General features: G+C 49.7%; 1 protein-coding gene across 1 annotated transcript in view; it reads right to left on the bottom strand.

Moving 5' to 3' along the window:
* The window catches only part of STK10 (serine/threonine kinase 10), a 127,335-nt gene that overhangs the window by 40,006 nt on the left and 73,152 nt on the right, over positions 1-14,177 (bottom strand). The window contains exons 7-8 of the mRNA XM_040630293.1: positions 13,902-13,983; positions 409-543 (exon numbers count right to left, since the gene is read on the bottom strand). Of these exons, the coding sequence (XP_040486227.1) occupies positions 409-543; positions 13,902-13,983 (217 nt within the window). The remainder of the gene's footprint in view (positions 1-408; positions 544-13,901; positions 13,984-14,177) is intronic.

Here is a 14,177-nt window from a genome sequence, read left to right as displayed (position 1 = left end):
AGGCTCTGGGGTGCCCGGAGCCCCTCGGCCTATTGCCTCTGGTCACGTGCAGCCTTTATCTGCATTTACCCCACAGGGTGCTAAAAACGTTTTCTTGCTGCATGTGAGCCACAACAGGAAAAAGGCAGGGAAGCAATGAGTCAGCTACCAACTTTTAAAAATTGGAAGAACCCATGTGAAAATCTAGATTACTGCTCTTTCCTGAAAACTTCCAGAATCTGGCCAACACATCCCCGCTGCCTCACCCTGGCCCATGTGCTGACTTACGTAACCTGTGGCGTGGGGGGCTATAATCTCTAAGCTGGGGAAAAACAGGAATCCTTCCTGTGCCCCCCCAGATCCTCTCCTATACCAGCCAAGGCCTGCCGGGATCCCTTCCCCCCCAGTACCCCCTTTTCCAGGCCTTACAGAGGTGGCATCCGTGGAGTCCTCCTCTTCCCCTTCCTCCCGGCCATCTTCGATCTCCTCCATCACTTCAGCCTTGGCCTCGGCCACCAGCTCCCGAAGAGCCTTGTTGCTGGTGACACTGCTGACGAAGGGATGCTAAGGGGGCAAGACACACCTGGGTTAGAACCACTTTGGGCTGGAGAGTGCGGGAGGGGCGGGCGGAGGCTCAGGGGAGGTGATCTCCCAGGCAGAGAAGGCCAGTGGCACCCCTGAGTGCAGTGTGAACGTGTACTTGGAAAGGGAGAGCCAGAGGGGGCTCGGAAAGTCCTGTGTGTGGTGGAAGACGGCGAATCCTGGCTCTGCCCACCCCCCAGCTGTGCAACACTGAGCACATCACTTTCCTTCTCTGAGCTGCAGGCTCCTCTCCAAAGTGGAGACGATAATGCCAAACCTACAGGGAGGTCGTAAGGATTAACCAAGACAACGCGCAAGGAAATGTTTAGCCCAAAGCAGGAGCTCACGCCATGTTTGGGGGGTTGTTTGTGCATTTGTTTATTTTCTTTTTTAAAAGGTTTTAATATTTGGTTTTAAAATATCTACTACAGGGCCGTCTGGGTGGCTCCACTGGTTGAGTGTCCAACTCTTGATTTTGGCTCAGGTCATGGCCTTGGGGTCCTGGGATCGAGCCCGGGAGTCGGGCTCCACGCTCAGTGTGGAGTCTGCTTGTCCCTCTCCCTCCCCCTGCTTGCTCTCACTCTCTCTCAAATAAATAAGTAAAATCTTAAAATAAAATATCTACTACATATACTTTATTGAAGTGTTACTTACACCCAGTAAAGTTCACAAATCGCTAAGCTCAATGACTTTTTCCACTTATATACTTGGTATAACCAGAGCCCACCTGCAGACACTGAAGGTTTCCAGCTCCTTACCATCGACCCCACTCCCCATAGTTGCCTAGCTCCAGAAACTAGTTTTGCCTGTTTCCTAACTTCATGTGAACAGAATCGTAGAGTACGCAGTCCTCTAGGGCTGGTGTTGGGATTGAAACCATGAGATTCGCCAACCTCACTGCATGTATTGTAAACTGGTCCTTTTTCCTTTCTGTACGGTATTCTACTGTTTGGACAGATCGCGACCTGTTTACTCCTGCTGCTGCTGATGGACATTTGTGCTGTTTCCTGTTTTGGGTGACCATGAATAAAGCTATGAACGTGTGCAGAGAGGTAGGTCTTTGGGAACACACGTGTTTGCAAATTTTTAAGGGAGTGTTGTGTAAGTTCTATTCCTAGGATTTACAGAAATGTCACACCTCTAAAAAAAAAAAAAAAAAAAAAAAAAAAAAAGGCTTTTNGGTGTAGTTTTGTTTCTTTGATTTTTAAAAAAATTCCCCCCCCAAAAAAAAAAAAAAAAAAAAGAAATGAAGGCTCTTTCACACACTTTGCTAAACACCAAAGCTTTTAAGGCCTCAGCGGTTGTTAAAGCGACACAAGTACCTCCCTGGTACAAGTCGGCTCTCTAATCCCCAGCCCCGGGGGGTGGACGAGGATGTGAGATTGCTCACCCGGGGCGCTTGGAAAGGAATGCTGTGTGTATTAGGGAACAGAGGGGTGTCATTAAATCGGAGTCTGCTCATTTGAAATTCAGAGGAAGGCTCTGATGAAATCTGCTTTCACTGTCAGAAAATTTATCAGCAGACAAACAGTGTCAACGAGATTGCAGAGAAGTATGTAAATGACTAAGAACACATTTCCTGCACCTCGTAAACACACTCGCTGCTGATAGATCCGTTACAAATCATTTTAACGTGCTTGTTCGTTTAGAACAGGTCATCTGTGGAAGGTCACGAGCCAACTCCCGCTTCCACTCGGGCACCAAACTCTGACCTGAAAGGAATAACTCTCAGTCCTTTTAAAGAGCCCTAAACCAGCCTGGCCTTCTCTAGTTAGTCCAAACTGGTAAAGATTTTAAGAATGTCATTTCTTGGGGCGCCTGGGTGGCTTTGTCAGCTAAGATCTGCCTTCGGCTCAGGTCATGATCCCAGGGTCCTGGGACCAAGCCCCACGTTGGGCTCCCTGCTCAGCGGGGAATGTGGGATGGGCACTACTGGACAAAGTTCAGGAAGCCTAAAGAGACAGAGTGAATATTACATTTCCTTCAACTCTATTCCACACATTTCATTTCCCAAAACGCCATATTGTTTTGGTTTCACTAAACTTAATCCCAAATGCAAAGCTTCAATTCATTAATATAGCAACACCTAATGCTCTCTGAGGCTAATTCAGATGGTTTCAAACCTTCAGCAAAACGCTTTTAATAGTTTCAAGCAAATTACACATCAAAACTGGTATTGGGGCTGCCTAGCAACAAAGCTAATTGCATAACATAAATTCACTGCAAATTCTTGGGAAAGCAGATCTTTATTCAAACATGAAAGCCCCCCCCACACACACAAACACACAAAATTTTAATGTATGGTATGGAAATACCAGACAGAATATCTTATTACACTACCATGTTTAACATACTGATTTATGTGAAAAATCTATTTCCCTCTGCAAATTGCATGTTCATCACAACTAATGCTTAATAAATCTCTTTGTTTACCTTTTCCCACTCCCTCCATGTCATAACATGTGTTCTGACTCGAGAACTGGAGTTGATTTCTTTTGAAACCATAAAGATCTCTTTACGGCATCATCCATGGCAGTATCTGTTCTGCTGGTTATTACCACCATCCTCTTCATGGCACTGACATTGATGGAAAGCCTTCAGATTAGCCATGTCAGAATTCATTCTTTCTAACTTTTTCTTCTAAAGGTGAAGACCATAGTCTTATTTATTGTGGAAAAGTATTTGCTCACATGCTAATAAATCTGCAGTAAAAATCAAGAATATTCATAGCCAATGCCACTGGACTATTTTTTATAAGAGTAAAATAAATCCTAAAATCTCATTCATTTTACTATCATTAATATTAATAGGTCATCCTACAGTAGTGATTGTGCCTTCATAAATATCAAACAGATTTTAACGGAATGTTTTCTAACATGAAAACAACACAAAAGTAAAAATCAAATTTTATTCTAGTCTTATATAGAACGATTTCTAATGTGACCGGTTTTTGTTTGGAAACTTTGAGGATTAGGCACTTTTCCCTCCAATCTACAAGTTTGGAGCTGTGATGATACGTAATTAATGTCCTATTACATCACTGTGCTAAGAATTCATTAGCATTCAATAAATACTCATTGATAATAGTTCTTCTCCTCCTCAGTATATATTAGCATGCAATAGTTTTCATTTATTCTTTATTACTCACTTGAAAAAAAGATTATAAACAAGTTTATTTTATTCCTCGCATCTTCAAATACATAAAAAACGCTTTAGTAGAAAACCAACTGCTTTCTCTTCTTTTAAAAGTAAGCTTTGAATGTTCTGGTTGTTCCAAAGCCTGCATGTTGACCTGTGGAACTGTTCATTCTACCTACGATCATTTAATTATTTTTTAACTCACTGTGGAAGCTTCTCACTATGGTGTTTTAATTTATTACCTCAATCTGTAGTAAAGATTTATAAGATAACCTCACCCCTCCCATTCTGTCATGAGTGATAAAAGCTTAAAATAATCTATTAGGGAAAGGCAGCACAAGACACCTGAGTAATGTTCCATATTTTAGAGACATTTTGGATATACAGATTTCAGAAAATAAGATGTTAATCATCCCCGTGACATTTCAGAAATCCCCAATAAGTTAAACATTTTCTACTTGGTAAACTGGACAAGGCATGTAAGAAACAATTACCATACAGCCTGGCTAGACTCTGAAGAGCCAGATGCCCCAAGAATAGACAGTTCACTTCTGGGGAAACTTTAAGAAGCTGTTTTCGACCACAACAGTGGGGAAATAACTGGGCTTGGTGAGCAAATTGGAATTGGCACAGTATTTCAGAGACATCCCATTCAGGAATGCTTTGATGAACACAGCCAGAGCATTAAAAGGCTGTAGAATTTAAAATTGACAAGCCAACATAATTATCTCTACCTTTCTCTGAGGTTGTGACGAAACAGTCTGAAACACTGTTAAAGACAAAACAAATAGAGCTTATTTCCACCCTCAGAAGAGGCCCTTTCTGACACATACGAAGACTGGACCTCCTGAGGGCTTCCTGTAGCTACTGCTGTCCTATCTTATAAACGTCAAGACCAGCTATGCATTCCAAAATATCCATGTCTCTTCTGTAGAGTGCACGTCCTTTATGAACAATCACGGTTTCCAACCCATCACCAAAAACAAGAGTGTGCGATGCTGGAAGAACGTTGTGCAACGGTGTGAGATCAGCAGCACAGATTGAACAAGAAGCTGACTTTGCTAATCCCTGGAAAATTAGTGAGAAAGGGGATTTTTAAAATCAAGAAAGAACGATTTTGCTTTTCATTTAGGTCACTGTTGCCTTTCTTCCTGTCATGTTCCTTCCTGCACTGTGACTTTCCTCCTGAACGCTTATGATGAGGTCTATGCCAGTGGAAGCAGGGAGCTCTCTAGAGTAAGATGGTTTAGGTTTAAATGCTGGTTCCACCATTTCTTTAAGATTTTGGAAAAGTGTACATTCAAGATCCTCTTCTGTAGAGTGGGGATAGCTAACAACACTATCTCGTTAGTGTGTTGTGGAAATTGAGAGAGAGCACATAAAGTTCTTGGTACGGGGGCTGGCGCATAATCAGTGCTCAAAACAATGGTAATTACTACTGCTTTACACACGTAGGTACTCAATTGGTGCTGACTGGATGGACAGATGAATGCATCGTTGAAATAAAAGAAAAGTCGGCCTCTACAGGCAAGTAGCTCAGTTGATGTAGACACAGGCCTTCTATTCAACCGGTTCACTATCATTTATCTGTCTGAAAAGACTATGAATACCAGAAACGTTGAACCAGAAGATACCCAGAAAAACACGAATCCAGCAGACCCCCACAAGAGAATTGGAATCACCTAGCAGTTCAGTCCTTCCAGCTCTGGGTCTAATTTGCTAAAATTTTGAATTCCTACAGTGTTTTGAAAAGTCATCCCATAGAAATTCCTCCATTCAGGAGGTGTGGCTCGGTCGGTTAAGCATCTGCCTTCACCTCAGGTCATAATCTGGGGGTCCTGGGATCAAGCCCTGCTTCGGGCTCCCTGCTCCATGGGGGGTCTGTTCGCCCTCTGCCCTTCTCCCTGCTCTTGTGCTTTCTCTCTCTGTTACCCAAAAAATAAATAAAATCTTTAGAAAGAAAAAAAGGAAATTCTTCCATTCGGGGGAGTTTCCTCTTAGCCTTTTAGTATTGGGGATTCAGAACCACCTAAAAATCTATCAGGCTAATAATGATATATGTCTCATTTTTATCACAAAGCACTGGCAGGTAAGTATCATTATCCCTAATTTATAAATTAAACTGGAAAAAGTTCTGATAACTTGTCCCAGTCATATATCTAGCAAGGGGTATAGCCAGGATACAAACTCAGGTCTTAAATCATACTTTTGATATGATTTGGCCATAATTTCAACAAAAAGATGTGCAATACCAACTGTGTGTCAGGCACTATTTAGGTACTATGGATATGAATCTAAATATTATAACATGACTCCATCAACACGTTTACAATTTAGGGGGGCTTGGGTGGCTCAGTTGGTTAAGCAGCCCAACTTTTGATTTTGGCTCAGGACATGATTTCAGGGTCCTGGGATCAAGCCCCACAGTGAGCTCTGCACTCAGCATGGAGTTTGCTTGAGATTCCGTCTCTCCCTTTGCCCCTCCCCCTGCTTGCTCTCACTCTCTCTCAAATAAATAAAATCTTAAAATAAAATATCTACTACATATACTTTATTGAAGTGTTACTTACACCCAGTAAAGTTCACAAATCGCTAAGCTCAATGACTTTTTCCACTTACATACTTGGTATAACCAGAGCCCACCTGCAGACACTGAAGGTTTCCAGCTCCTTACCATCGACCCCACTCCCCATAGTTGCCTAGCTCCAGAAACTAGTTTTGCCTGTTTCCTAACTTCATGTGAACAGAATCGTAGAGTACGCAGTCCTCTAGGGCTGGTGTTGGGATTGAAACCATGAGATTCGCCAACCTCACTGCATGTATTGTAAACTGGTCCTTTTTCCTTTCTGTACAGTATTCTACTGTTTGGACAGATCACGACCTGTTTACTCCTTCTGCTGCTGATGGACATTTGTGCTGTTTCCTGTTTTGGGTGACCATGAATAAAGCTATGAACGTGTGCAGAGAGGTAGGTCTTTGGGAACACACGTGTTTGCAAATTTTTAAGGGAGTGTTGTGTAAGTTCTATTCCTAGGATTTACAGAAATGTCACACCTCTAAAAAAAAAAAAAAAAAAAAGAAATGAAGGCTCTTTCACACACTTTGCTAAACACCAAAGCTTTTAAGGCCTCAGCGGTTGTTAAAGCGACACAAGTACCTCCCTGGTACAAGTCGGCTCTCTAATCCCCAGCCTCGGGGGGTGGACGAGGATGTGAGATTGCTCACCCGGGGCGCTTGGAAAGGAATGCCGTGTGTATTAGGGAACAGAGGGGTGTCATTAAATCGGAGTCTGCTCATTTGAAATTCAGAGGAAGGCTCTGATGAAATCTGCTTTCACTGTCAGAAAATTTATCAGCAGACGAACAGTGTCAACGAGATTGCAGAGAAGTATGTAAATGACTAAGAACACACTTCCTGCACCTCGTAAACACACTCGCTGCTGATAGATCCGTTACAAATCATTTTAACGTGCTTGTTCGCTTAGAACAGGTCATCTGTGGAAGGTCACGAGCCAACTCCCGCTTCCACTCGGGCACCGAACTCTGACCTGAAAGGAATAACTCTCAGTCCTTTTAAAGAGCCCTAAACCAGCCTGGCCTTCTCTAGTTAGTCCAAACTGGTAAAGATTTTAAGAATGTCATTTCTTGGGGCGCCTGGGTGGCTTTGTCAGCTAAGATCTGCCTTCGGCTCAGGTCATGATCCCAGGGTCCTGGGACCAAGCCCCACGTTGGGCTCCCTGCTCAGCGGGGAAACTTCTTCTCCCTCTCCCTCTGCCTGCCGCTCCCCCTGCTTGTGCTCTGTCAAATACATAAATAAAATCTTTAAAAGAAAAAAAAGAATTCATTTCTTTTCTTTCTCTCCCACACCCCATTCATTCACCGATTTGGGCCACAGCCACATGTTGAGGCCGATGGTGTGCCAGGTGCTGAGAGAAGGCTGAACGACACGATGGGCACAGTCCCTGCCCTGGGGGCTTGCAGCTGAGCGGGAAAGAATAGGTACGTAGCCAAACGACACACAAGATCATGACAGATCGGGGCGCCTGGGTGGCTCAGTCAGTTAAGCGTCTGCCTTCAGCTCAGGTCATGATCCCGGAGTCCCGGGATCAAGCCACGCATTGGGCTCCCTGCTCAGCAGGGAATCTCCCTCTCCCTCTGCCTCTGCCCCCTTCTTGTGTGCACTCTCTCGCTCTAAGAAATAAATACATAAAATCTTAAAAAAAAAAAAAAAACAAAGCTCATGTCAGATCAGGTAATGGATAGCATGAGGCTGGAACCATATGGGCCTGGCCTCGAGGTGGAGGCTACTTAGTCTGTGGTCACAGGGCTCTCCCTGAGGAGGTGACACTCGAGCCGGCCAGGGAAAGATCTGGGCCCAGAGAATTCCAGGCAGGGGCATCAGCGAGTACAAGGCCCTGAGGCCGGACAGAGTCTGGCACGCCGGAGGCATGGCTAGAAGCCCAGGGCGGCAGGGCCTGTGGAAGAGAGAGGAGGGGCCAGAGGAGGAAGGACAGGGTGGTGCGTGCAGGGTCCCCGAGCCATCGTGAGAAGCTGAGATTTTCTCAGAAGCTGCTGGAGGGTGAAGCAGAGCAGTGGTGCCACCTGTTACCCTTTAAAGGTGTCCGTCTGGCTGCTGTGTGGTTCCAAAGGTCTTGAGTGGGAGCACTAATAAGGGGTGACTAATCATGGGAGGCAGGCGGGTGTCATGGTGAGAGTACTGGCCTTAGGCGAAATCTGCCTGGGATGAAATGCCACCTCCACCACCACCTTGGACGAGTCACTCAACCGCTCTAAGCCTCAGTTTGCTCATCTGTATACTGGGAATAACGGTATGGCTGTTATAAGCCCTATAGCAAGTGCTCCAAGTACGACAGCTATCATCTAAACCATCATCATGGCCACCTCCACCACCACCACGGTCACCACCATCATCGCTGTCACTGTCACCACCGTCACCACCATCATCACTGTCACGGTCACTGTCACCACCGTCACCACCTCGGTCACCACCATCATCGCTGCCACTGCCACTGTCACCACCGTCACCACCAGCAGCACAGTCAGACAAGCCTTTAAGGCACAGGTTGCACCCCCAGCCACCCCTCCCCCTCCTGCATCCCCACAGAGCACAGCTTTTTGGAACTGAGGGTGAGCATCGGATCCCGAAGGTTCCCGAGCCTCACGCTGCCCAACCTCACACGTGAATCTGAGCAAGAAGCCACAGGACACTTCACGGCAGTTGCTGAAGCAGATGCGGCAGACCTAAAGAAAGTAGGTACAGGCTTCTGGAAACACCAAGTTTTCATCAGGGCACGCTACACGATGACTAACTTAGTGGCTTTCCAGCATGGCCAGGAGTCTTGCTTTCTTGGGGCTGGACCATCCGCCCCACTGCCTCCCATGAGCACCCCAGGGTCCCTAGGAAGGGGACGCCACGGGGAAGCCATGGGAAAGAAAGCCCTTTGCCAAAGGAGCAGGTGAGCGGGGCAGGTCCCCTGGATGCCAATCCTGGAACCCCCAGGCAGGCACGGCTGAGAAGGCAGTCCCTCCAATAGCTGATGAGGCCCAGAACACTGTGTTGTCAAGCACAGACCACCTCCCTCACTGCCTCAGCTCCACCGCCTCCAGGGATGGGTCCAAAGAAGAGAAGTCCCCACCCCCGAGTCGCCAAGGCCCAGTGGAGAGACAGAGCCCTGCTGCAAGGAGGGCCCGGGCCTTCCCGGGCAGGAAGTGCACTGTGTGCCTGCGTGGGGACAGGCTGCTCGGGCACTGGGTCCCCAGAAAGGTGCTCGGGCACCCCTGCAGGAGGCCCAGATCGGAGGGGAAGTCAGCCGTCTGCTCCCTCAGGAAGACGCACAGCAGTGCGGTGTCATCTCTGCAGGAAGCCCCGCAAGGCCACACAGCTCGCCGACTGGCAGCTGCCCTCTGGCCAGGCCCCCTCCTGCCATCTACACAGACATCCTTTCCAAGAAGGGAGCCTGGTTTTCCTTGACGTGCTTAGAAACCACCAGCCGGGGGGCTCCTATACTCCCGAGGCTGGCTTTAGAAAACGTCTGATGCCACTTTCAAGGTTTCAGTTAGCGTCTGTCCAATTCCCCCATCCCTCCCATCTAACCTTCTCTCTCTTTCTCTCCCGTTCCTTCTTCCTCTCCTTCATTCATTCAGAGAGGAGGCTTACCAGAGTGGTCAAAAGAACAGGCTTCGGAATGAGGCAACCAGGATCAGAATCCCAGCTCTGCCTCTTACAAGCTGTGGGACCCTGTGCAGGCTACCGACCCTCTCAGTGGCTCAGTTTTATCACCTGTTTGATGGAGATGTGACCAGTACCTACTTCAGAGGCTTATTTTAAGGATTAAAGTAGTTAACATTTGCTGAACATTTAGAATAGTACCTGGCACGGAGACAGGGTTACACTATGGTTAAGTTAAAATATTAATGAATACTTGTGGAGGGCCCTCTATAGACCAGACACTGTTCTGGATGCTTGGGACACAACAGTGAACAAAACAAAGATGGCTGTCTTCAGGGAGCTGACATGCTAGAGATTAACAATAAACTTAATAAACAAGTAAACCATGGAAAAATCAAAAGTCGGGCAGGGAAAGGAGAGTTAGGAATATTTTGGGAGTAGAAGCGGCAGGTTTCCAGTTTGAAATAGGGTGATTGGTAGAGGCCTCACTGAGAAGAGCAATGACTTAAAGAAGAGAGTCAACCATGGAGGCATCTGAGGAAAAACACTATAGGCAGTGTGAAGGGCTGTGCAAAGGCCCTGAGACAGTTGTATGCCCAGAGTGTCTGAAATATAGCAAGGAGGCCAGAGCAGTTGCCATCGAGTGAGGGGTCAAGATGGGGTGGGCGGATCGTGTAGGCCCCCATGGGTCACTGACACTCTGGAGTTTAGCCTGAGTGAGATGGGAGCCATTAAGTGGCTTTGGACCAGGGAGGGACAGGAGCTGAAGGACGTGTTAAGGTTTCCCTCTGGCTGCCGAGCTGAGAACAGACTGAAGGAGGACAGGGAGACCAGCGAGGAAGTAATAACCCAGGCGAAAGCCATGGGGGCAGCTCAGACCCTCGGTGGCAATGGAGACGGTGAGAAGCAGTCCGATTCAGGGCACGTTCCACAGGCAGGGACCACAGGATCTCCTGACAGAGTGGATATGAAGCACGCAAGAAAGAGCGGCACCAAGGATGCTTGCAAGGTTTGGGGCCTGATGGCCGGGTGGGTGGGGTTGCCACTCCCTGAGACGGGACAGCCACTGGTCAAGCGCATGTGGGGAAAGCAGAGGGCACTCAGGTGTGGACGTCCACACGAGGGTAGAGAGTCAACGGTTGGATGTGGATGCGGACACCTGGGGACAGGCGGAGCAGGGCGCGCTGCGGGGAAGACGTGGGAGTTGCTGTAAACCAGGTGGGACCCTTGAGATGAGTGCAGGAGGTGGCCCTGGCGCGCTTACGCGGTGACCAGTCACAGGAAAGAGGGGCAGGGGAAGGACGCTGCGAAGGAGTGACCGGTGAGAAGGGAAGACACCGGGGGGCTGTGGGGGCCAGGAAGCCAAGCGCTGACAGTGGCAAGAATGAGGGTCAACTGTGGCTGCTGTGGGTGGCTCCCACGGGACGAGCGTGGAGGCCAGAGCCAGCCACTGCGTCCAACAGTGTGAGTCACGGATGACCCTGACAAGAACATGCGGCGGGTTCATAACCAACTCAGCAAGCGTCCGCAGAGCACCTGATGTGACAGCTATGGTGCTGAAGACGGCGCGTACAGAATCTCACTCACTCATACAACTGCGTTAAGGGAGCACCATCTACATCTCACAGATGGGGAAACTGAGGCATGGAGTGAGAATGACTCCTATGCCAGATGGTCAAGCCTGACCTCAGAGCCTGGGTCACTAATCGCTATGTGACACGGTCCCCAAGAATCTCTGTGCAAGTGAGGGGGTGAATCAGAAACCAGCGTCAACTCAAGGCACGCGGGGCCAGGAGGAAGCTCCCAGTAGCAGGCAGAAACAGGGGCATGAACAGCTCTGCAGGGAGCACTGGGAAGCCAGGATCTGGAGGCCACTGCCTGTCACTCAAAGCCAGGTGACCTTGGGCAGGCCATGCTCCACCCGCCCCCATCCAGAAATAAAGAGGCACAAGGACAAAGCCGACAGCAGCCTAAGCCCTGAAAGGCTTCTTGATCTCAAGAGATCGCTCCTTTCTTCTGCAACCCTTTCTGTCTTACACTAAGAATCCCCTGGCAGGACACTGTTTCCAACTATGTAACAAAAATTCCTGGCTCGGGCTGAGGCTCCAGGGCTGCCATGTGGGGATGGAGGACAGCTGGTCTCTTCCTGGTGGAATGTCCTGGATGTCCTAGAGGCCGGATGTAGCAGGCCAGGAGGTGCCTGCTTACAGGAAACAATTGGCCCCAAGCGGCCAAGAGCTTCTGCCTCTGACAGTGACGCCCACCCCCACCTCTGGCTTCCCCACCGAGCACCGCAATACCCAGGAAATGAGGCCTCTGGTACTCCAGATGCTTGCAGTTCAATGCAGCACTCACTGAGCACAGCGCAGAGGGGAAGCTGAGCTCTACAGTGTCTTCACACTTACCCCTCACAACGACCCTGTTAAGGGGGGGCATTGCCATTATCCCCATTTCAGAGCAAGAACTGAGTCACAGAGAAGTTAAGCCAACAGAGCTGGGATTTGAACCCAGGACTTTATAAACCACAATCCACACACATCAGCGCTGTGTGGCACACGCCAGAGGGATGCGCTGGAGCCTGGAAAGTCGACCAGGGCCCCGTGCCTGGCACACAGTAGGTACTCGGGAAAAGCGGCTAAATGTGAACAAAGACTCGGCGCTTGCTGTGGCCTCCTCTTCCTTTCCTTCCAACACACACCAGAGGTCGTGAGTCACTTACGTGGAAGGATGACACTGGGCAGGGTGTGAAGGGGCAGCCCCTCCCCCAGAACCCAGGCCCACTTTCTCTCGGTCTCCCATCAGTGTGGACGGTGGAAGGATCACACTGGGCAGGGTGTGGAGGGGCAGCCCCCCCCCCCAGAACCCAGGCCCACTTTCTCTCGGTCTCCCATCAGTGTGGACGGCCTGGGAACAGCAACCGGCAGGCTTGAGGACAGCTGGGCAGGTGGTGTGTGCCTCTTTCAAAACATGAGGCATCAGCCCGGGCAAAGGGCAGCTCGCAGCTACGTCCAGTATTTCAAAAAGCTTCAAGGAAACCTGCATCCCCTTCTCCATGCGAAGGCCAGAGATTCCTCACATAGCCGCCAGAGGGGCCCTTATAAGTGTAGGTCGGATGCTGTGTCCCTCGTCCAGACACTCAGGGGCGCCCGACTGCACACAGGGTAAAGCTCAAGTCCTGGTCTGGGCTTTCGAGACCCTGCGTGACCCTGCACGACCTGGCCCTTCCTGCAGAGGAGAGAGCGCCGCAGCCTGCCTGCCCCCCTTTGAAGGGCCTGCTTCCACCGCTGGCCCTTAGCTGGCCGCTGGAAACCTGGGTTTGGGGAGTGGCTCCAGCATGAACGGACAAGAGTGGCTCACTCTGCCTCAACTGTTTGCACAGACAATATGGTTTCCACTGAGCACCCACTTTCCTTCTGGAAGTCTGTGGCCTGCTGCAATGCATCAGAGCAGCGAGCGTACCAGGGCGCTATGTGTCCTCTCGGTGAGCACGCGCCCCACACCTCTCCGATCTCCGCCTTCACCCCTGGCTCCACGCCCTGGCCTCCTCGCTCCTCCCCAGCATGCTCACAGGCCAGGCCTTTGCCTCAGCTCCCTGGCACGACTTGCCTAGCCCCCTTCCGTGCCCTCCTTTCATAGGAGAGCAAGCCCTCGCAGGCCCCCATCCTCCTGAGTTGTTTTCTTGCTCTCCGTAGCCTTCTCTGCCCCTGCTGTAGGCACCTATCTGCTGCCCGTGGCCTGTCTCCCCCACTAGAACATAAGCGACAGACATGAGGACAGCTCTGGGGGAGCTTCCTTCACAGCAGCCGTCCCAGTGCAAGAGGCATTCAGGGCATGCAGGAGGCACCCAGGAAATACCAGCTGATGAATGAACGGTTGTTCTGGCCGTCGCCTGGGCTGGGGAGGAACACACCCGGCTTCCAGGTCATGGGTGAGCTCGCCCATCTTCTGCCCGCAGAGGAAGGGCAGGGCAGAGGGCGGCAGGCGGCCACCCCCCGGAGAGCGGAGCCACGTACCTCCAGGAGCTGTGCAGCACTGGGCCGGGTCTCCGGGTTCTTATCCAGGGCCGTCTTCAGGAAGTCGCGGAACTCCGCAGACCTGGGGGTGAAGGAGGGGGGCCCAGGTGGCGGCAGTCAGCTCGGAGTAGGGCAAGAACTCAGAAAATTCCCGAGTCACAGACTCTACTCTCCTGGGAGTCATGTGCCTCCCCAACACAGCCCTCAAAAGACAAAGGGGGCCTTCATGAGCTAAAACGGCGAAGGCGACGGGCTTTCGAGATGACCTTCTCGCCG

Source organism: Ursus maritimus, unplaced genomic scaffold (assembly GCF_017311325.1).
Source record: "Ursus maritimus isolate PB19 unplaced genomic scaffold, ASM1731132v1 scaffold_15, whole genome shotgun sequence".
Taxonomy (NCBI): domain Eukaryota; kingdom Metazoa; phylum Chordata; class Mammalia; order Carnivora; family Ursidae; genus Ursus; species Ursus maritimus.
Note: the sequence above shows the minus strand (reverse complement) of the source record. Positions and strands in the feature narration are given on the sequence as shown.